This window comes from Dermacentor silvarum, chromosome 11 (genome assembly GCF_013339745.2).
Source record: "Dermacentor silvarum isolate Dsil-2018 chromosome 11, BIME_Dsil_1.4, whole genome shotgun sequence".
NCBI lineage: Eukaryota > Metazoa > Arthropoda > Arachnida > Ixodida > Ixodidae > Dermacentor > Dermacentor silvarum.
In genome coordinates this window covers 79790621-79812748 of record NC_051164.1, presented here as the reverse complement: position 1 = coordinate 79812748, position 22128 = coordinate 79790621, and the positions used below count along the sequence as shown (strand labels likewise).

General features: G+C 44.2%; 1 protein-coding gene across 3 annotated transcripts in view; it reads left to right on the top strand.

Annotated features, from left to right (window-relative positions):
• Positions 1-4480: 4480 nt before the first annotated feature.
• Positions 4481-22128, top strand: part of LOC119433249 (CAP-Gly domain-containing linker protein 3) — a 28969-nt gene continuing 11321 nt past the window's right edge. The window contains exons 1-10 of one of the 3 annotated variants that reach the window (XM_037700396.2): positions 4481-4601; positions 6165-6466; positions 9764-10019; positions 13492-13635; positions 15258-15478; positions 15848-15983; positions 16666-16815; positions 19989-20120; positions 20264-20420; positions 21413-21495. In XM_037700396.2, coding sequence (XP_037556324.1) covers positions 6203-6466; positions 9764-10019; positions 13492-13635; positions 15258-15478; positions 15848-15983; positions 16666-16815; positions 19989-20120; positions 20264-20420; positions 21413-21495 — 1543 coding nt within the window. In that variant the 5' untranslated portion in view covers positions 4481-4601; positions 6165-6202. The remainder of the gene's footprint in view (positions 4602-6164; positions 6467-9763; positions 10020-13491; positions 13636-15257; positions 15479-15847; positions 15984-16665; positions 16816-19988; positions 20121-20263; positions 20421-21412; positions 21496-22128) is intronic. The other 2 variants (XM_037700393.2, XM_037700391.2) reach the window with 2 other exon arrangements.

Sequence of the window (22128 nt, the reverse complement as noted above, 5' to 3'; positions counted from 1 at the left end):
GCCTTAGAAGATTAAATTTAGTCTGGACTTTGTCTGTGCGGGTTGCAAAGCGCGTTTTCCTCCTGGCTTGCATTTGACGGAGCGTTGCTGTAAGTATATGATCCTTAATTATTATTTTTTACTTGCACGCATATATGCGCTCTATAAGAACAACTTGCGCGCTTTCTGGCGCCTTGACCTCCACCATCTGTCTTGCTTGCATTTCCTTTCTCTGTAACGCTGCTCAGAAGTGCTTTCAAGTACAGTAACTACCCCGTTAACTCGAGGTAGTAAAAAGTGGGATAATTTTCGTGATAAGCGGAGTTTCGAGATAGCCGAATTCACGACAATAGAGAGTTTTAGAATAGGGGCTCCAAAAGTTTGGGGCCCCAGAGAGCTTTGCGGGTGTTAGCGTTGGGGAATGCGGGAGAGAAGAGTTTTAGAATAGGGCTTTGCGTTTGCGAATAGCGTCTCGCGCTTGCAGCGCAACTACGGTGTATAAGCATAACCACCGCGTAAACCCAACGTGACGTGGATCTGATCACGTGGATAACGTGAGCGGACCGTCGCTCTGACCGCTGACCAAGCGCGAAAAGCACGAAAAGGCATTAGCATCGGAAAAGGCATCGCTAGAAAATACCGGCCCTGGTTTCACTTTTTGGCGATACCACAGCTGTGCAAAAAAGTTTTAAAAAAAACCATTTCGGTACTGTCTTTTTTTTTTCAGCATTTTTTTTTTTTTCAGCGTTCAGTCTAGGCTTCGACATATCCGGAGTTCGGCGCAGGGGCGTTTCGAGATAAGGGGTGAAAAACCCGTGGAGTTGACACCGCGCCAGGGAAAAAATTCGGCTTATCCGATAATTCGAAATATCAGAGTTCAAGTTAACGAGGTTTTACTGTATAGTGAAATTCTAGTTCACTATACTATACTTCCAAGTCATGATTGAACGGTATGCGCGTATGTCAAGGCTCAAGCGTTCCGACAGGAAACTATACGCAATTTAGATCACGATCATTGTTTGGGGACAATCTAATCCTCAAAAGATGTAAACATTTTGTAGCGTTTGCATATTATGTGTTACAGGAAACTATACGCGCTTGCCAGGGCGCCTATATACTTTTTATTTTACTCTTAGTATTAATTATCTCTTCTGTTGTCATATGTGCGAAGTTAGTGAATTGGTATATTCCATCTCGATATATATCATGCTCATAATATGCATTCCTTGCGTTGTTTGTGTAGCAGTTAAGCAGTGTTTGTATTACTAAGCAGCTATGTATTGCTCAATACGTGGGACATAAAAGTTTTTTTCCTAGCACGAGAGATGCCCGCAAACACACGCGAAGTGCCGCGAGTGGCCGTCGCCCGGCTTTCGTGTATTCGCGGGCTTCTTTCATGCTTGGAAAAACCATTTTATGCAATACACATTGAGCAGCAGAAAGCTGGATCAGGAGTTTTTCATGTTGCTCTACAATTTTCTCATTGACACTTTTTCATCGAATTATAATATTGGAGAAGTTGATTAATCAAGTCTAATTATATAATTTGGTGGAATGCAAAAAAAAAAAATGTGGCCAGCTTGCACTTGTGGTGCAAGGCTGGAGTAAACAGCGGTGCTGGTGATCGGCCTAGCTTCTTCCAGGTTTTACTAGGCTTGGCTAAGTTTTGCTAGGAAATGCTAAGTGCTGCTAAGCGGCTCGCCGCCGACGCGCAGATTCTCGCTTGGCCGCGCGACGCGCTTCAAGATGAGCGGCTTCTTCAGGTGTCCGGATCTTCTTTGGTCGTCCCACGTGAAGGCTACATGTACACAGAGTCAACGAGAGTTCTCCCGCCGTCGCGACGGCTCCGAGCTTTATCTCCCCGGTGACGTCAAGGCCAAGCTGCGCCTCCACCACGGTGTAAGATATATACTCTTATATATCTTACACCGTGGCCTCCACACTTGCCGTGGCCGGGGCTGGCGCACCCTTATATATCTTAACCACCGGTGGCCTCCACACTTGCCGTGGCGTGGCTGGTCGAAACCTGCCGAGAGAGAGAATAACATTTTATTGATTGGACAGGAAAGGGGTGTTGGGAGCGGGTGGGTGGGTCCCTATTCCGAGACTCCACTGGCCTGCCGAGGCGCCGCCAGAGGCGCCTGCTGCACGGACACAGCGCGCGTTCGGTGCGAACGCGGGAAACGCGGACGGCGTCGGCGGCAGCCCTGCGCGTTGCCTCGTTGGTGCTGCTACAATTTCTTTCTGTCTCTCTCTCCCGAGCATAGAGCGCGCCGCACGCATGCTCTCCTTCCCTCACCTTGACGTCCCATGTCAAGGCAACATGTGCATGACACGGAGAGGAGGCGAAGCACACGCCACTCCGAGAGGCGCCAACCTTTCCCTTTCCCTCAAGAACCACTTATCAGAGGTGGTTGCTCGGCAACGCGCGGTGACGTCATCGCCAGGAGCAGTTTATGCTCGCACTACGTGGCGCAACCAAGAGCTTAAACAGCTCCGCTATTAAAATGATGAATTGATGAGTATCTCTAAGCAACGGCAAACAGCATTACCTTGGTTCTGTCCCGCTGCGCGGCATTTGAATATTCTGGTAATTTTTGGCTACAGTGCCTAGAATATACTTGCAAGTATATTCTAGGCACTGTAGTTTGGCTGAAGTTACTACGTGGGACAACCGGTATACCTCTGTAGGCGTGACCGGTTTCCCAGACTTCACACACATGCACCTTTTTCTACTTTGACACTCCTAATGCTAACGCATTAAAAGTTGGAAGGCGATTCAACCTATAGTTGACGGCGATCAATGTCTGCCTGGTGAGTTGGGCGTGAAAATGGGACGGAGTCACTGCCAGCGCGCGGCACTCCATGCACGTCATCCCAAAGTGCTTAATTTCGTTTACTGCACTTCACTCGGCATCGACCCACATTTTTAGATTGCACATACCAACGGGAACGGCCCACATTTAGGCTGCGCTACCTACGGGATTCGACCACATTTTAGACCGCACTTTCTTCGGGATCGGCCCACGAAAAAAGGATAGATACCCGATACTGGAAAGTGGTGGAAGTCACCAAGGAAGACATTGACTTCAAAATGGCGCAATGTTCCTTACGATGTAGTGCCAATGGAAGAGAGTAAAAATTACGTTGGAGGCGGGCTCTGCAGGCGTCACTGCCTCCATACGAATGGTGCAGATGAATTTGGTACTGCAGGTAAAGAAGCGCAATTGCGTGGTTTTCACCCTAAATAAAGAAATACGTGTAATGACAGCGCAAATGTTTTTTTTTTTTTTTTTTTTTTTTGTTTCTTGCCACGTGCTCGTCTGGATTTGCTCTCTTTGTCACTTCTCTTGTTGAGCTCGAGCCGGATGCAGAAACGCTTGTACTTGACTTTGGTGCATATAGCCCAGTGGTAACCAAATTAATCCGGAATCCATCAGTATTTACTGCGTCTCTATCAGTCAATCATTTTATTGCGATAGCAATTATATGGACACTCCAAGCGCATTTGAGTGATCAGAGTGACATATCAGAGTGACATAGCGTTCTTAATAATAAAATAGCAAGCGCAAAGCGACGGCGAAACGAATGGTGGCGATACGGGTTTGGGGTGAAGTTAAGCCCCAAATGGTGTACGTTTTTAGAATGTACACTCTAAAACAATTACACCCTTTGGGGAGTTTTTTGTCACAACAATAATCGTCATCTGTCTTGCTTGCGTTTCCTTACTTGAAAGCATTGCGCTTGCTATTTAACTGTCAAGAACGCTATGTCACTCTGATAACGCGAGTGCCGTTCGTGATCAAGCTCCGGGCACGCAGCAGTATAAGGCAAATCGCGTTGTGTCACAAAATACACCACAAAGTGTTTTATAGAGCGCATATATATACGCCTTTTGATTGTTCAGCACGTTGCAATATCTGAGAGGGTTTACGGTAGTGCGATTATAAGACAGGACAAAAGAAGACACAGGGACACATTCGGCGCTGTGTGTGTCCTTGTGTGTCTTCTTTTGTCCTGTCTTTTAATCGCGCTACCGTAAACCCTCCAAGATGCGTTACCAGCAAGCCCGCATTGCAACCCTCGTGAGCAATATCTGACACGAGATTTTCGGACTGTTGCAGGTGGTGATTAATGTATGTGGAAAGTGTGATGCCTCACTCGTAGGGCTCTCGAGGAGCTGATCGCGCGCTTGCAATGCCGATTCCGAGATAGCTCTCGTGCAAGCTGGGTTTGCGAAATAGCAGACATACTGAATAAAGCGCTTGCATTAAACGAGAATTCGTCTTAACTGTTCAGACATATCCAAAATTTGCCGCAGTTTCGGTTATAGTCTATCGATAGAACGGTGGTGTAACACCGTGATCGAGACCGACGCTTGTCCGGGCAACTCTTGACCAGATCTAGACCGTAGGCGAAACGCGAGTCCATAACAATGGGGAAAAAGAAAAGGTGCTGTCACCTACCGTCGATTGCGGAAAGTACGCGACGGGCGAGCGCCCGGCTTCTGTTTTCGTTTTTATCTGTGCACGGTGTTAGCGACCTCGTTGTGTTATGCGTGACTGCTGTTGACCAAGTTGGCAAAACGCAGGTCACCGGTACGACGACATCATCGGCGTGAGGTGCGTACACCGCAAGACCTCTGGCAAGTGACACGTCTTATATCGTTTATGTGTTTCCGTGCCCGCGCAAGTCGGCGCGTTTGATGAGGCACAGGTGCTTTTCAATTGTTAAACTCCAGTAGATGCATAAAAAAAAAAAAAAAAAGAGCCGTTCAGGCATGTTAGTTGCACTGCGAAACGTCTGTGGAGAACACTTCGTCTAAATAGGTTACGTTTTGTAAATTTCTGAGGCTTGCCTGCTTGTATTTCACGGCCGGGGTCGTCGCGTTTCAGCGCGACGGATAACTGTGCATTGTTTCTGCTTTTTGCTGGTAGCCCTGCGTATTGCAGTGGAATCGTGGCATTTGTTGCACTAAAACGTCATAAGAACGCCCTGTGTGATCCTGCAGCTTCTAACCACGGTAGCTCAAACAAATCTTGTGGTTTCTCTGCTTAATAGGTAACAGCGGGGTTTCTCGGATATATTTTATTTACTTTCGCTTTTCTGGCAACTGCTGGTTCAAAACGAAAAAAAGAATGGAGGGGGCGTCTAGAGATAGAAAGAGCAGCATTTCATTTGCTCACCAGCTTGTACTGCCTACTATGACACGGATTGAATGACGCTGTCCAGCGTTACAGATGATTGATTTCAAAACTTGCAGGTGGGGTTTTCGTGCGTGTATAGTACGGCTGACCATTATCTCCCTTTTGCGTATAAAGCGGTCTCAAAAAAAGGTCATTTCAGCCTTTTATTCATACGTGCTTGATGTGTACTTACTTGGAGGGAGCAAAAACTGAAAACATTGAGTGTTTGAATGCGGCTCTATGTGCATGCACTTCCCATGTAATTTCTTCCATTAACACATTTGATAAGTTTGTTGCTTGTGTGGATGTTCGTGGCGTCTAAGTCAGAGGAAGATTTGGGCAGGTAAACTGTTGCCTCTCGCATGGAAAAATGGGTGGAACCATTTGTCATGTGGCTCATTAATATGGTTTATGATTATGCAGATCTGACGCAAATGTTGGAATGTACAGGAAGTGAAGCAGTGAATTAAATGCTGTACAAATAATGGCGCATGACGGGCTGACATGCATGACAAGCTTGGTCATGCATCTCTGCACCGTGTTTAACTGAACATTGCCAATACGAAATCTTTTATGAAATCAAGTGGACAGCATTGCCACTGTGCACTGCAAAAATGTATGAGGGGGCATAGCTCACACTTGCAGCCTTTTCACACTTCAAAAGATCATTGTAATAAAGCCCGCACTGAATTCATGCCTTGAACCACGACGTGTAGCTTGGACCGTGGACCAGTGCTGCCTGTGCGTCCCGTGCTATGAAGGCACTTTAACTTTTTCGTGAAACACTGGTCTCAATAATATATTTTAATTCTGTATGTTGTGTGTTTTGTGTTGGTTATTTGTGTGTTGTATGTTCTGTGCATACCATTTCATTGATCATTGTCTTCGCCTGGAGTGCCACACTAAACGTACCGCCATGCAAACCTCTACAGTTCTCATTAAAGAACCTCTCTCCTTTAAACTATACGAGTCATAAGCAGGTGAACTGTTTTTCGGCAGGTTGAGGACACTTGCCAATTTCCTCAGGGACAGCCACCATGGGTGTCGGTGATGCTGAAGACAGCAGAGATGGTGCCAGGAGGGGGAGCCATGTGTCAAGGCAGCATGCCATCGTGTACCAGCCTACAGATGCTCCGGCATGCCCGCAGTGTCGCATGCTGGACGTGCCGTTCTTCGACACCGATTGCCCTAACTGTCTCAACATCCTGCACAGCGAGGACACCACTGTGCCCGAGATCTTTGCCATCCTTCGCCAGTGGGTGCCGCGCACCCAGAAGGACATCAAGACGCTCTGTACGGAGGTAAGCAACTACAGCTTTTTCGCTTCGGGGCTGTGTTCCGAAGCAATTCATTTTAGCAATGATGTAACTTGCACAGTTTGAGTTTAATCATGGCATCTCCTTGAACATGGCCCTTGTAATGGGTTCTCTGTATAAGTAGTTTGGGAACCCTGGTGTTTGCCAATGGTGGAATATACTGCCTTGGCCAAAAAAGTGCAATGCAAGCCGCTGCAACCAGAGCGTGGTCCTTTCTGACACCGTAAGGAGGAAGAGGAGAAAGAGGAGAGAAAGAGAAGGCAGGGATGTTAACCAGAAATGCGTCTGGTTGGCTACCTTACTCTGGGGGACGGGAAACAGGGAATAGAAAGATGAGATAGCGAGAGGAAGGGGGGGGGGGGGGGCACGGTGAGCTCGTGCACGCACGCGGAGGGCCTGAGCAATTCAAAGGCGTTCACATAGGCCAGTCGTCCTCAAGAAAGACAACAGTGCCTTCACAGCTTTGTGGGCCGACGAGCGATGGGGACGGTCTTCAAGGAGCACCTGCACGGACAACGGTCGATCGTCAAGTCGTCGCAATGCGTTCGATAAAGTTTGTCTTTCCGACTGAAATCGATCGCAGTGACACAATAAATGTTCTATGTTCTCTTCGCTGCCGCAGACGTCGCACGTGACACTTTCGGACATTCCAATCAAAGCACAGTACGCCTTCGTGAAAGCCACTCCCAACCACAGCCGGTATAGAAGCGACACTTGCAGCCTTTTCACACTTCATAAGATCATTGTAATAAAGCCCGCACTGAATTCATGCCTTGAACCATGACGTGTAACTTGGGCCATGGACCAGTGCTGCCTGTGCGTCCCGTGCTATGAAGGCACTTTAACTTTTTCGTGAAACACTGGTCTCAATAATATACTTTGATTCAGTATGTTATTATTCTGTAGTTATTATACACGTCATACACTTACGGTGTCAGATGCCTCACACCCGGGATTCACCGACGTGAGGCATCTGACACCGTAAAAAATCTATAGCATCTAGGTGCCTCCATACTTGGAGTAGGGTAGTGTTGTAAAAGTACTGAAAGTTGGGCGACTTGGTAACTATTCATCTTGAAACTGTTCCCTTTCCTTACTGAAACCGTTACCTTTGCTTTATTGTCCTTGTTTCTTGTGTGCGCGCTCCAGTATCAAGATGAATAGGGTAGCGTTGCCACAAGACAATACGCAAAACTGCTGGAGTGGGCAAACACATTTTGTTCTGCCGGTACATGGTGTTTTGCCATGAAGCATTGATGACTATCTGTGTAATTGTAATTGGCTGAATGTTACCATCACAATTAATATGTTGCGTCAACTAAGAATAGTTATTGCCATTGCCAGGTGCAATTAATCTCCACGAGGTGAAGCTGCTACTTGTTACAAGATATTTGTGGACATTTAATAACATTTGTTTGTGTTGCCAGAAATGTAACAGGGTGTGCTCATCAAAGAAATTGTAGTGAAGCTGTTAGGCTGCAAATAGCATTGCTTAAGGCAATGTCAAGAACTTTTGTGTACTTGAACAGCATCAAAATGACATAGTCATTTCATTTGTTGCTTTCGCGCAGATGTAGTTGCGGTTTATTACTACTCAGGACTGTGCTTTACCATACCCTGCCACAATTTTCTCATTAACTAATCTCCTGGTGCTTATGAGGGCATGGGGACACCTGGAGAAGTTCACATTTAGAACATCATAAATGCACAAGGCCGTGATCTCTTCTCTCATTTCTCATTTCATTTCTCTCTCATCTCATTTCCCTAAAGTGGTCCGAAGGGCAAGCCTTTGATCTTCGTAGGGTCTGACATTCGATCCACAAAGCCACAAAAGCATCGCTGCGTTTCTCGAGGTGCACGAGGCTATATGACTGCTTATGACAAACTGAACGATGAACTCTTCAGCCTGTGCGTGCTTGCCATCAACATTTTTTTTCTTTCCTCCTACACAATCTTTATACATCATTTTAGGCTTAGCAGGCAATGCTATGGAAGCTAAACAATGAGTCTGGTCGAGTCTCACTCTGTACATTTTGCAGTGCAGCAGTTATTGATCCGACATTTTTTATGGAATATATTGCAAGTGCAACATTTGGATGTAAGGTTACAGCAAATCATACATTATTTATCCACCTTTGTGCTTCCAGTATGCGACATACTATGTTTTTGGTTGCAAGTGGAAGCGGTGTGCCATTCTGCTCATTTAGTGGTAAATAGGCTCGGGTCTGTGATGCCATTGATGTAATCATTATGCCATCTTTTGCATTATAAAAGTATGAGATGCAGCATGATGCATACCCATATCTTTCTCTCAAAGGTGACACACTACTCCTTGGTTCCCAGTCAGAAAAAGTTTGCTCAAACCAGTTGAAAATTTCCAAATGGAACCAATTAAATAGTTCCAATTGTGTTTTGGGACACCCATTGGAAATATTCAACAGGTCCAATTGGATCAATCGTTTTTTTAGCACAATTGGACTCAATTGGTCTCTGAATTGGACTCGTTGGGACCAACATGAAAAATGAAGGAAAGAAAAAAAAAAGCCTAGATGGGCCCTAACCTTGACATGACACAGATATACTTGAAACTCCTTTCGAAAAGCATATATCATGCATGAACACACTACTGCAATTCTCTTAAATGACATATCCTACCCGCACCACTTCACTATGAGAGATGTATGTCAGGTGCCATATATGTGAGCAAAATTTGGGTGACCAAATGGTGCCAGTGATTCATGAGAATATGATAAAATTTCAAGATAGATTTTTAACTTGAGAGAAAGCTAAATGCTTCTCTCCATTGATCACACCAAAACACAAAGATCTTTTACTTTAAAACTCACATTATAATTGTGCTGTTATTAAATCAACTATTTCGTTGTTTTGCGAGATTACACAGCGACTTCCAATTGGGTCCAGTTGGGACCAATTGGTATACCAAGCTCCAGTGATGTCCAACTGGAACCAACTGGACTTCTCATGATGCCCAATTGGAACTTGGACCTCCAATGATGTCCAACTGGAACCAGTTGAGTCCCATTGAAAAATCCAACTGGACTCAATGGGTTTTTTTGACTGGGTTATGAATGCCAGCAGTGTGAGAAGTCTCTTTAGCATTTGTAGTGTTGCCTGCTATGTATGAAATTGTGTATAGTCCCCTTTCCCAGTGCAGGGTCGCCAGCTGGGCTCAGTCTGGTTAACCTCTCTGCCTTTCTATTATCACATCTCTCCCCCTCCCTCCTTCACATTTTAAAGCATGGAAATGTTGTTATGGTGCAGGTTTTGAAGCGTGGGGCTCACGTCAATGATCGCGACGGCCTGACAGACATGACGCTTCTGCACTATGCCTGCAAGTCTGGGGCCACTGGTGTCGGTGACCTGACGAGCTCGACGCAAACTGTGGGCATCCTTCTGGATTATGGTGCAGATCCTACATTGCGCTGTCGTTGGACAGACATGGCCCCGCTTCATTATGCCGCATACTTTGATGTTCCTCCTGTGATTGAATTGCTGCTGAAGGCATCTAAGAGGTCGGGTAAGTAAAGTAACTTTGTAACTTGCCTATAGAGGAGAGAAAACTTGGGGAGTTGGTACTGGCTGATGGTGAAAACTAGCAGTGCAAGGAAGATCAAGACAGCGGCCATGTGTGGAATTAGAAAGGAATGCACCTTTAAGAAGGCTTAATCCTGTGTGAACTGTTTAATTTGACATTAACGAAACACAACACCATAACCGCTGTCATAATATTTCAGATTGAAATTCAGTAATCTTGACTCATTGTGGTCATGAGCAGTTTACCCAATATGGGGTCATACCAGTCAGGAGCCATTTTGTGCATTTTGAATGCCATGCAGAAAAAGCTCTCAGGTAAGCAAACACATGATCAGTGATTTATTTTAGAAAAATGTTTATTCTGGAGGCTCTCAACAGTACTTGAGCACTGCGTGGTAGTGCTTGAAGTACTCTCCTAGGGCAAGGCAAAGATTTGCACTGCAGGTCTTGCAGTATAATACAATCGACCTTTCTTTTTCCTATCACTGTAAACAACGCACTCTGTGGACATTTTCTGATCACCTGATGGAGGACTATATTAATCCTCGGCATTAAATTTATCTTCTGATCACTGAACTAATGTGAGTTTTGTCTATAAGTTGCACGTGCAGAAAATGTCACCATCATGTCAGCGCTTAGTGCTATAAATCACACAAAAATTGCTTCAAGTGCCGTTAAAATAGTGCTGCCCTTGTCTGGAGACTCTGGGAAGTGCACCTATTAGTTGAAAAATTCCCGGAAACTGGCGCTACCTACCAAAATAACCAAGCAAACCTGAGCACATGCACATCTATCTGACTGGAACCAATATTTTCGTGTCACAAGAAGGGCTTGGCACCTGACCACCAAGATTTAAGTATACTGGACGTCTCAATTTTAGGTTTTGTGTTTTTATGAAGATGGAGCTTGATGTTAGATAGCATTGCATATCATATGCACTTTTTACACATACACTGATAGTCATTTGGACTACACCTGAATTGCAGTCATCATCATCATCAGCCTCTATTTATGTCCACTGCAGGACGAAGGCCTCTCCCTGAGATCTCCAATTACCCCTGTCTTAAGCTAACTGATTCCAACTTGCGCCTGCAAATTTCCTAACTTCATCACTCCACCTAGTTTTCTGCCGTCCTCGACTGCTCTTCTCTTGGTACCCTTCTGTAACTCTAATGGTCCACCGGTTATCCATCCTACGCATTACATGGCCTGCCCAGCTTCATTTCTTACTTTTAATGTCAATTAGAATATTGGCTATCCCCGTCTGCTCTCTGATCCACACCATTGACTTCCTGTCTCTTAATGTTAGGCCTAACATTTTTCGTTCCATCGCTCTTTGTGTGGTCGTTAACTTACTCTCGAGCTTCTTTGTTAACCTCCAAGTTTCTGCCCCATATGTTAGCACCGGTAGAAAGCAGTGATTGCGCACTTTTCTTTTCAATGACAGTGGTAAGCTCCCAGTCAGGATATTGCAATGCCTGCCGTATGCACTCCAGCCTAATTTTATTCTTCTGTAAGTTTCCTTCTCATGATCAGGGTCCCCTGTGAGTAATAGACCTAGATAAACATACTCCTTTACAGATTCAAGAGGCTGACTGGCAATCCTGAATTCTTGTTCCCTTGCCAAGCTATTGAACATTAGACAGTTTTAGTTTAGAGTACGCTATAAAATAGCTGGTCGTCACTGCGCATGCGCAGAACTGCTATACGGCCCATAGCGTATAGCGTACGCACGCTATTTCTCAGATTTAGTGTTACCGTCTTTGCGTGGCTTGTGTAGTTTACGTAAAACATGACGGTGGTCCCCGCTGCCCACTTCGAATTGAATTTGGCGTGGCTTTTGTAGAATTCACTTCGTTTGCAGCAAATGACTGCGTAAATGGCTTTCACTTAGTCTCAGGCCGCTTTGACGACAGCGTATTATGAATAACCTTGTGGAGTTTTCGAGATCGCTTCTCGTTTCAAACGACATGAAGCCTAACGAGTGAAACTCAGCGCCACCTATCGGTGAAGTCGAGAGATAGGCGCGACGATGGCATATGGCCTCTGAGATTGGAAGATCTTGCAGGCCAACTAAAGCTGTAATAAACGTGCGCTGCTTAGCGTACGCTGTACTATTACGTACGCTGTTAGTGGCGTACGCTATAGTAAAGCTGTCTATTATATTTGTCTTCTACGTATTAATCTTCAAGCCCACTCTTACACTTTCTCGATTAAGGTCCTCGGTCATTTGTTGTAATTCATCTCCATTGTTGCTGTCATCTGCAAACCGAAGGTTGCTGAGATATTCACCGTTGATCCTCACTCCTAAGCCTTCCCAGTCTAAGAGCTTGAATAATACTTCTAAGCATGCAGTGAATAGCATTGGAGAGATTGTGTCTCCTTGCCTGACCCCTTTCTTGATAGGTAACTTTCTACTTTTCTTGTGGAGAACCAAGGTAGCTGTGGAATCCCTGTAGATATTTCCCAAGATATTCATGTATGCCTCCTGTACTTCTTGATTATACAATGCCTCTATTACTGCTGGTATCTCTACTGAATCAAATGCTTTTTAATAATCTATCAAAGCCATATAGAGAGTTTTATTGTACTCCGCAGATTTCTCGATTACCTGATTGATGGCATGGATGTGATCCATTGTAGAATATCCCTTCCTGAAACCAGTCTGTTCTCTTGGTTGGCTGAAGTCAAGTGTTGCCCTGATTCTATTGGAAATTATCTTGGTGAATATTTTATACACTACTGAAAGCAAGCTAATGGGCCTATAATTTTCCAATTCTGTAACATCCTCCCTTCTTATGGATTAGTATAATGTTGGTATTCTTCCGATTCTCTGGTACACTTAAATTCGTTAGGTATTGCAGGAATTGCAGTATGCACACACGAATCCACTTGCAGTTATTTCAGCTGATCTTGACACATTCTTTTAGTTAAACTTCGTCATTTAATTTCATTTCACTCCTTAATTTTTCAGGAATATGCTTTATGAATGCCAAGATTCCATATTTTTGTCTGATATGCAAAACATAATATCAACTTTGCTATTGCTATTACAATATGAACTATTGCTATTTTTTATGAGAGTCACTAGAAAGTAATCAATTAGAACCCATTCGAGGCGAACATTTTTAGATGCATTCTCCAACAGCTTGGGGAGTGTTGTTTTATCTCCCACAGATTCCAGTGCACCTCTGCTGAACTGGCAAGGTGAACTGATTTTCAATGTCCCTTACTGTCTATTCTACTGTAATTCTACTGTCTATTCTACTGTAAGGATCTACTGTAATGTGAAAGTTGCTTCTTATGACAAAATTTTATATAATTGCAAGGGAGTTGCACTATGTTTGAAGTCAGACGTTGGAAGTTTTGACACAAGGTGTGCTCCCATTTAAGCTCTGCTGAGTCAGTTGAGTGTGCTTTTGTGCGCCCTCCAAAGTAACTCTTATACTTTTCAGACATTGACAGCCCCTGCCAGGTGTTTGATGGTGGCACGCCACTCCACATAGCAGCGGCTACTCTGTGTCTGGGAGCTGCTCAAACCCTTGTGGACTGTGGTGCCAGTTTGACCAGCCTGGATAGCTTAGGGAGGATTCCCTTTGGTGGGTGTGAAGTCCATGGACAGTTCTCTTGTTTCTTTGTCTAATTCATGAACTGGCCAATGATTGAGCAATCCTCGCTGCTTTCCATTAGCCGACGTACACGGAAGGACATGCACATTTACTTGTGCATTTTCTAAAGTTCTTTTCTGTATTAAATAGGGCGTACTATTAATCTCAATATAATGAACACAGATATAGTGAATTATTGGATGTAACGAAGCAAATGTAAAATTTGGTTGGCCGTGCGTGCTTTATTTGAATAAGTATTCTGCTACTGTAATGAATTGAAAAATGCAAGATCTGAGAGAATAACGATTGCAGTGAAGCAAATATGTGTTCACTCGGAGATCAACATATGTAATCTAGAAGCAAAAATGTGAAATTCTAAGCAGTTTTTGCCAGTGGTTTGACTTTGCTGGCCTGCAGCTGGCAAGCCAACATGCTGATTCCATGTGATCATGTTGATTGCATGGTTAAGTTCTGATGATACTGCAATACATGTGTTTATAATTTAATGCTGTTCACATTCTCTATATATGTATTGTCATGGCAAGCTGCCAAAGAGGCGAATAGAATTGACAGAAGACCCTTTGCTAGCCTGTAGGAGTCATCATGCTTGCATTACTTTTGTGTAGACCTTATGGCAATTGTTTTTTTTTACCAATATCGGTGTAGGTAGTTATAACGATTATCAAATGTATCAAAGGCATTTTGCATAGGATACGACTTCATTACAATGACGTTCAACTGTAGATAAAAATTACATGAGCAGGGCTGAAGTTTTCAAAACTTGTGCACTCACGATATGCAGATGAAAAGATCAGTAACGAAGTTCAGTAATAGCTACATCCCCGCCTGCATGTTGGGTTGGCTCAATGGCTATGATGTTGCACTGCTGAGAATGTTGTCGTGGGTTCAATTCCCGGCTGCGGCAGCCGCATTTCAATGGATTTTAGTGCACATTAACCCTTCAAAACCCAATGTATCATTTTTGATAAGCTGATTTTGGCACCTAAAACTCTGACTTAAGCACTGGAAACCCTATGCAGGGCCCATACAAGTGTTTTTGATATACCGGAGGGAGTTCTCAGTTGTGGATAGTTTAGCAAATCAATTACTAAGTAATTAATTTCCGTACTAATTATTGTGTAGACAATTATTGTTTCATTGTTTTCTTTGTACCAATATACCCCCCTATAGCCATAAATAAATGTGAATAAGCTGTTTTAATTTTCTTTGATGTGGAATGGCATCCGGGCTTTGCGGGGTTAAAGAACCAGGTGGTTAAAATTAATCTGGAGCTCTTTTCTAAGGTGTCCTACGTGGCCCACTGTTCAGTGTCTAGACGTTAAGTGCCATAATAGACCCTTTCATGCACCTTTCATGGATAGAGGACAGTAGCTCTAGCTCTGTGTGCACCTTTATTTCATTTTAAAGCCACAATCAATTCAGGGGTTGCCTAACAAGATAAAGTTTACGTTTCACATGTGGCATTTGAATGAAGTGGGCAAGAACTGAAGCTTCCTCTTGAACTTCTTCCACACTTGCATTAGCTTAGGCAGTGGGATCCCTTTGCTGATGAAACACATTCTTTTGCACTTCCTTGCTTCTTTGCTGCATAGAATGTGTTCCGGAGATGAGGAAAGGCGAAGCACTTCCTAGCGAGGTCAGCACGGCATGTAACATGCGTGACCTGCTGCGCTGTTCGTTGCCCCCTGGAGTCCACAGCTCTGATGGCAGCGGGCAGCAACAGGAGGCAGCTCCTTCCCCATCCACGGGGCGCGTCTTGCTGCAGTCGCTGGGGCTCAAGATTGGCGACAAAGTCACCGTGGGCGGCTCCAAGGTAAGACAAATGGTGAAACAGTCGGCTCGCACTGTCTAAACTTCTTGTCTTGCAGATCAGAACAGTTGTCAATGAATTTAATCTGTATGAGTGGGAAAGGTTATCAGCTGTTACAGGGGAAAGCAAAGAATTGTTATCTTGGCCAGTGCTCCTAATGAAACGTTCCGTATGCAGCTCAATAATTTCGTGTTTTTCATACGATTCTCCTGGAATTTACGCGAAATTTATTCCAAATCCATGTTGATTCCGCAAGATTGTTACGGAAAATACATAGAATTATTAGGCTGCATGTTGAATTGTTTCAGTAGGGCTTCATATCTCAGATTTATGACGTGAAGGGGGAATTCACAGTGCAAAAAAAACACCCAGGTTGGCACTCTGCGCTATTGTGGGACCATCCATTTTGCCACTGGTATCTGGGCGGGCGTGGAGTTGTGCAACCCGCTTGGCAAGAATGATGGCTCGCTCGGTGGGGTCTCTTACTTCCAGTGCCCAATGAATCATGGTAAATCCCTTGCATCTATTTGCTTCTTTCTTCTTTTTGTTTATTTTTTCTCTTTCTCAGTTTTTGCTCTGAACATTTGCATTAAGGTCTTAGCCACAGCCATACCTCAAATGACTGCAGCACGAGAACATCATATATTACAAGCGTACTAAGCTAGTGTATACCAGCAAAGCATTGAGCATAGCCAGTTTCCAATTCTTATTTGTTGCAGTGATCACAGCTGAGTGAATTGCTTAGAGTGAAACCTTATAGAAGTTGAGACAAATGCAGCAATGTTTGTTGGTGAAGAGTCGCTGGCAAAGAACAAATTAAAGGTTGAAAAAGTTTTAGCATTTGGAAGTGGCACATTCGAACCTCGACCTATTGAACACGAATATGAAGACTCAATGAGGAAAAATAATTGTTACATCAGGGTCAAATCTGGACTTGAGAGTTTTTGATAAACTCTTCGACTCCCTTGCAAAATATGGAATGGTAGGTAACCCTGTGCATAGCTTTTTACTGTTATGTTAACTTGGGGTGTAAAGTGCCATCACTTGTAACTACTATTACTGACATAAGCAGGCTTGAGAAAATGTGCAGCAAGTAACTGTTCTTTTTTTTTTGTGTGTGAAATAAATCAGAGCAGACACTTCAAGTCCGAGCAGGGATTAGTGGATGACATGAATGCATATGTATGCAGGGATATTCGCTCCAATAACGAAGATTCAGAAGTACGACGGCAGCACTCAAGTAGACACAGTGTCATCGCCTACGAAATCAAGCCGGCCACCAAAGAGTATTTCGTACCCGAAGGTGGATGTGTCTCATGTTTCCTCAAAAATTGAGACTGGTGAGTACTGGGCGCCATTTCCTTTAGTTTCAGAAACTAGTGCTGTAGTTTTACAGCGGTTTGTGATGGGACTAATAAGGGGCAGCAGCAAATTCCCCAAAACTTTCTGAATGCAGGACATTTCGGGCATCTGCACTTGCTATGATCCAGATGTTTTTCCAAAGTGCATCAAATGCAGTTTCTGCCTAAGTAACTCATTAGCAGGCGTTAGATCCAAATGGTGTTCTTTATTGGCAGTAGGTTGCTGAGCATTATACAGTTCTTTTGAGTCAAGTTTTGACAAAAATAATAATTCAGCTAATTAATGACCTTGCCTCCTTGCTCCTATTATTGTCTCTCGAACATACCTTGTAGTCAATTTCGAGTTCATCGAATTGGAGTTTATGATTTATGAATTGGAGTTTATTCAAGAACCGCATGGACTTTCTGTGCTGGTACACTGTGGTGGAAAACAAGAGGCACGAGCTTAGATGTGGGCAACAACGAGCGCATTGTGTTGTCATCGTCTTCCTTGTGTCCTCGTCTGCTGGTGCTAAAAATACTATCCAAGTTAGAGTACCAACATGCCCAAGATACAAGAGCGCAACACCAACAGGTGGGAGACAAATAAGCTTTATTGCGCCACCTGTCGTGTGCAAACAAAAGCCTCCATGCGGTGTCACTTTAACCAACCTCTGTGTAGATAGTGCAACCTGCACACAGGGGTTTCAGCACTCGAAAATTATCTCGGGGGAAGGCAGGGAGTGAACGGAAATTGTGACACAGCTGCAGTTGTGCTATTTTGCATTAAGATTAACATTATTGTTAAATTCTTGAAGTTCCCCTTTTAAGTGTATGCAGAACAGTTTATGGTGAAAGTGACCTCTCGTTAAAAATATATGTGAGATGTAAAAGTGGGTGATGTTCACTCAAGGCGCATTAACATTGGGAAGAATTATTAATCTTTCATTTGACTTTATGCCAGAATGTTTCAGTTAGAGAGCATTCAACTACTTTCACTTTGTTTACATCTGCAGACTGTGTAATTTTGTGCAGACTACACTGGCATTGAACTGTATTAGGTACAGCCTCAACTGCACTTGCCTGCAGGAGAGTGTGAACACTGTGTTCCAGTTTTCAGTGGCAATATTCGTATGTGTCTGCAGCTTTGATACGCCCTTTTACCAAGCCCTGTTCTGCAAAGCTGATCACTCCCTCCATAGCACGGAGCTATCTCAAGCCTGGTGAATTTAGACATCAGAGTGCAGAGCCCGACGTTCATGTGCTTTAGGCAGGCGTGATTATTATCATTTGTGATTGTTATCGCAAGTGACTGGGGATCAGAGCAGTGAAATTGCGATGCCTAGTGCTGCAGCTGATAAACACTTTTCGCATCTTGAAAGCAGCTTGGCAAATCGTTGTGACTGTGGAAAAAATATTTTTTGCTTGCATGCCTGACCAGCCTATGAAGATGAAATATAAAGATATAATGTTATATATAATATAAATAATATAATATAAATATAATATATATAATGTTATAGATAACGGCCGGCCTCCCCTGTGCTGCAAACATGTTTGCTTCTTCCTGCACATCGGTGCCAAGTACAGTCAAAGCTCAATATAACTGATATAACAGTATAACAATACAATTGAGTGTAATGAAGTTACTATAAAATTTGGTTGGCGATGCTTTATTTCGACTATCTTATGGCTACAATGAAACTGAAAATGCAAGATCCGAGGCATTACCTGTTACAGTGAAATAAATATTTGTTTGCTCGCAGCACAAAGTATGTATCCCGATTACCTAGTAGTGACTCAGCAAGAGCAACTTGGCGAGATCAACTTGAAGTGGCAAATTCTGGATGTGCATGTGTGTGTTGGCCAATGGCTTGGCTTGGCTAGCCTGCAGCTGCTGCTCAAGCCAGCATGCTGATCTTGTATGATCACACGAAATACATGTTTGGATATTTACGGTGTGAAGCTTGTTTGCAATTTAGGGTTGCTCACGTGCCATGTATTAGCACAGCAAGCTGTTTGATGGTTATCAAAATTGATGGCTGGCCCGCCAGAGGCATCAATATTATGTTCATTTGGCATGGACACAATTTGGCCTAAGCTCTTCCTGCTGGTGCAGGCTCTGTGCTTGTAATTAATATAGGATGTAACGAAGGTTTATTTATGTCAAATGCAAATTTGTTAAAATGAGATTTGACTGTACCACAGTTTTACCACTTCGGTTGCTGGTCACTTGTACTGTAAATGTTTTAAAGCGAAAGCTTTACTAACCTAGCTGAGCCGAGTTTCGCCGTCGCCAGCAATGTGATCTTCATTTGACTGCAGCTGCGCCGTAGCCTTGGCAACGCATCACGTGACTCGCCGTGTGCGCTAGCCGCTGCCGCTGCCAGCTTGGCGCATGCGCTCTCCACAGCCGGGTCGCCGCATGACCACGTGACTCGCTGCGCGCCTGGCTAACAGGAGCGCTGCGCTCACTCTCATCTACTCCCGCATTCGCCGTCTGCTTCTACAGCTGGCTGCGTTGCCGCTAATAATTCCAGACTAGAATTTCACTCCTCTCCTTTCGTCGTAATGGGGAGGCCGCGTTTACGTGGCATGAGCCATTGCTTAAGGGGGTATGAGCCATTCGTGAGCAACTGACTGTGTCCTAACGCGTTTGAGCAATGCCGCCGCGAACACGCTTAGGAAAGGGCTCATCGTCGACATGCCGATTCTAGCATGAAGCCCTCATGCTATATAAAACGCGGGAGCAGGATGAGAGCGAGGGCAGGCCTTCCTCTCTGAGCATTGCGCGGGAGCGGGAGGCTTTGAGCCATCATCGGCAAGCGGCGTCTGACCACCCCGTGGATATCGCCCGGCGAGCTGCTTCACTAGAGAGGGTCCGGAATTCCAAGCGCGCAAAGCTAGCGTTTGAGACTGAGGAAGAGCAGCTCGCAAAATGCTCGGACTTGTTGGCTTATAATTTATACCTTGCTTAATGATTAGTTTATACCTAAGTATAATAATTACAGCTAAATCAAAGGTTAACCAAGTGAAACCAAGAAGACTTAACCAGGCTAAACCAAGCTTTCGCTTTGCATATCCAGGGTTAGCTGAGCTAAGCGGCACCCATTTTTTTCCATTGACACTATAGCTAAAATGCTACAAATATAATTTTCTGATGCAATTTTCAGGTCTGTCAACTATCAGACAAAAGCAGCACCTTTATGACCGCAAAAACAACAAGCTCTCCATTGGAGATTCTGTCGTCGTGGGGCAGAGGAAAGGATTGGTACGCTTTCTCGGCGAAACTCAGTTTGCTCCAGGTTTGTGTCGCGATGTCTCGTTCGCATTTTTTTTCCTGCATGTCTGTGTTTCAATGGGACGCATAATGACTTTAACCCGCATGTCTTTTCTCCCTTCTTTGTGTGTTGTGTGTGTGTGTGTGTGTGTGCGTTTTTGTGGAAAGCACAATCCGAGCAACCGTCGCCCGAACGCACAGGGTACTGGTGCGGGATTGAGCTGGCCAAGCCTGAAGGCAAGAACAACGGATCCGTCAACGGGGTCACTTATTTCACGTGCCCTCCGAACCATGGTGTCTTCGCCCAACCCTCGAAGGTCAAATGGTGGGTTTTCAAGGCTTTGCTTGCATTTGCGGTGTTGTGCTTGTGAAACACATAAAAAAAAAAGTAAAGACGGCGACACAGAGAGAGATGAACACGCAAAGCTTTTTGCATTTTCGTCCTGTTCTGTGTCCTGCTTTCTTTGCGGTTTACAAGTACGGCCTAAAGATGCCATACACGCATGTCGAAGTGTTCAGGCTTATTGAACTTGTAATCTCATTTGTTGGGTCCCTTAGAGACACCGAAACTCTTGTTAAATGTTGCAAGTAGATATATGTGCTGTTGAGCAATACCTTGCCTGCGCTAGCATGCGGGATTAGGATTTCATTGAACATTCTCAATGCTCGAAGCTTTTGAGGCTTGTAATAGCCTTCTGCCATTTTTTTTTTTTTTTTTGACATCCAGGAAACTGCACTAATCTGTGTGCATGATATTTTTCATGGCACTGCGCTTAAGTATTCAACGCCCCCCACCTTGAACTATTTTATCTGGTACCAAATGAGCTATGAATATTTCATGGAGTGTTCTTGTGATGACTTAGCAAACTCCTCGGAACTAGAATTCATATCCTGATTGCATCACTCCCGTTTGTTCATTTCTTGGTTGTCTGGGTCTCAATCAACTGGCTGTTTGTGACAGCTACACTGATTTTAGTGACTGCGCTTGGATTCATTGAAAACAGGCTCGATAGCTATCATGTTCTAGATTTACCAACAGCGCTGAAAATGCATTTTTACATCTCTCTCAAATGAACTCTGACAACTTATTTTTACAGGAAATCATTCAGTAAACAAATGGTAAAAGTTAGCAAAATTGTTTAACAACAAAAGAAATAAGTCTTTAAAGTTGGCCAACTTTCAATCTTTTTTAAATTTTTTTTTAGAAATATTACATAAATTTGATCTGACTATTCAATTCTTTCACTTGTTTCCTGCTGTCACTTAGATTTCATATATTCTTGCACACTTCTTTTTTTATCATTACATTTTCAATAGGATACCTCCAGGAACAGATGAGGAAGCATCTGACCTGGACTCGTTGGTTGATCTGAACACATCCATCAGCAGAAGCTCCACGGGTATGTATTGCCTGCTGAAAAAGCAAATATGTGCAAGCAAGTTTAAAGCAATTGTAAAATATTCATGCTTTCTTGCGGATCTGGCTTTCGGCATATGCAGTACTAAAAAAGATAATTAAGCCACACAACATAGTACTGCACTAAGAGGTCAAGAGTAACAGAATAAGTTTTTTAAATTTGTAGTGAAGAAGAAGAACAGGGAGCAAGCAGTAGTGGGGCGCTCTCATAGATGTAGGGCGCGAGCGCAGATCACGAGCTCTTGGCGTTGAGACCGTTGCTCTCTGGCAACTGAACTGGTTTTTCGCCTTCCGCTTGCCCTCAGTAAATCTCCTTATCAAAGTGGTGGAGGTGCTGGGTACCCCCTTCAAACCTGGAACTCCGAAGCCGGACGTTGCCCACCACTGCTCCGACAATGCCTGATGACGCCACCCAGCAAGACGCGGCCCAAGCTCCATCGGTCATCGTGTCAAGCGCGCTGCGTCAGCGCGATCCCGCTTTCTTTAGCGGCACCGATGACTATGACGTAGAAGATTGGCTAACGTCGTTTGAAAGGGTGAGCGCGCACAACAAGTGGGACGACGCTACAAAACTACGCAGCGTCCTGTTCTACCTAACACACGTCGCAAACCTCTG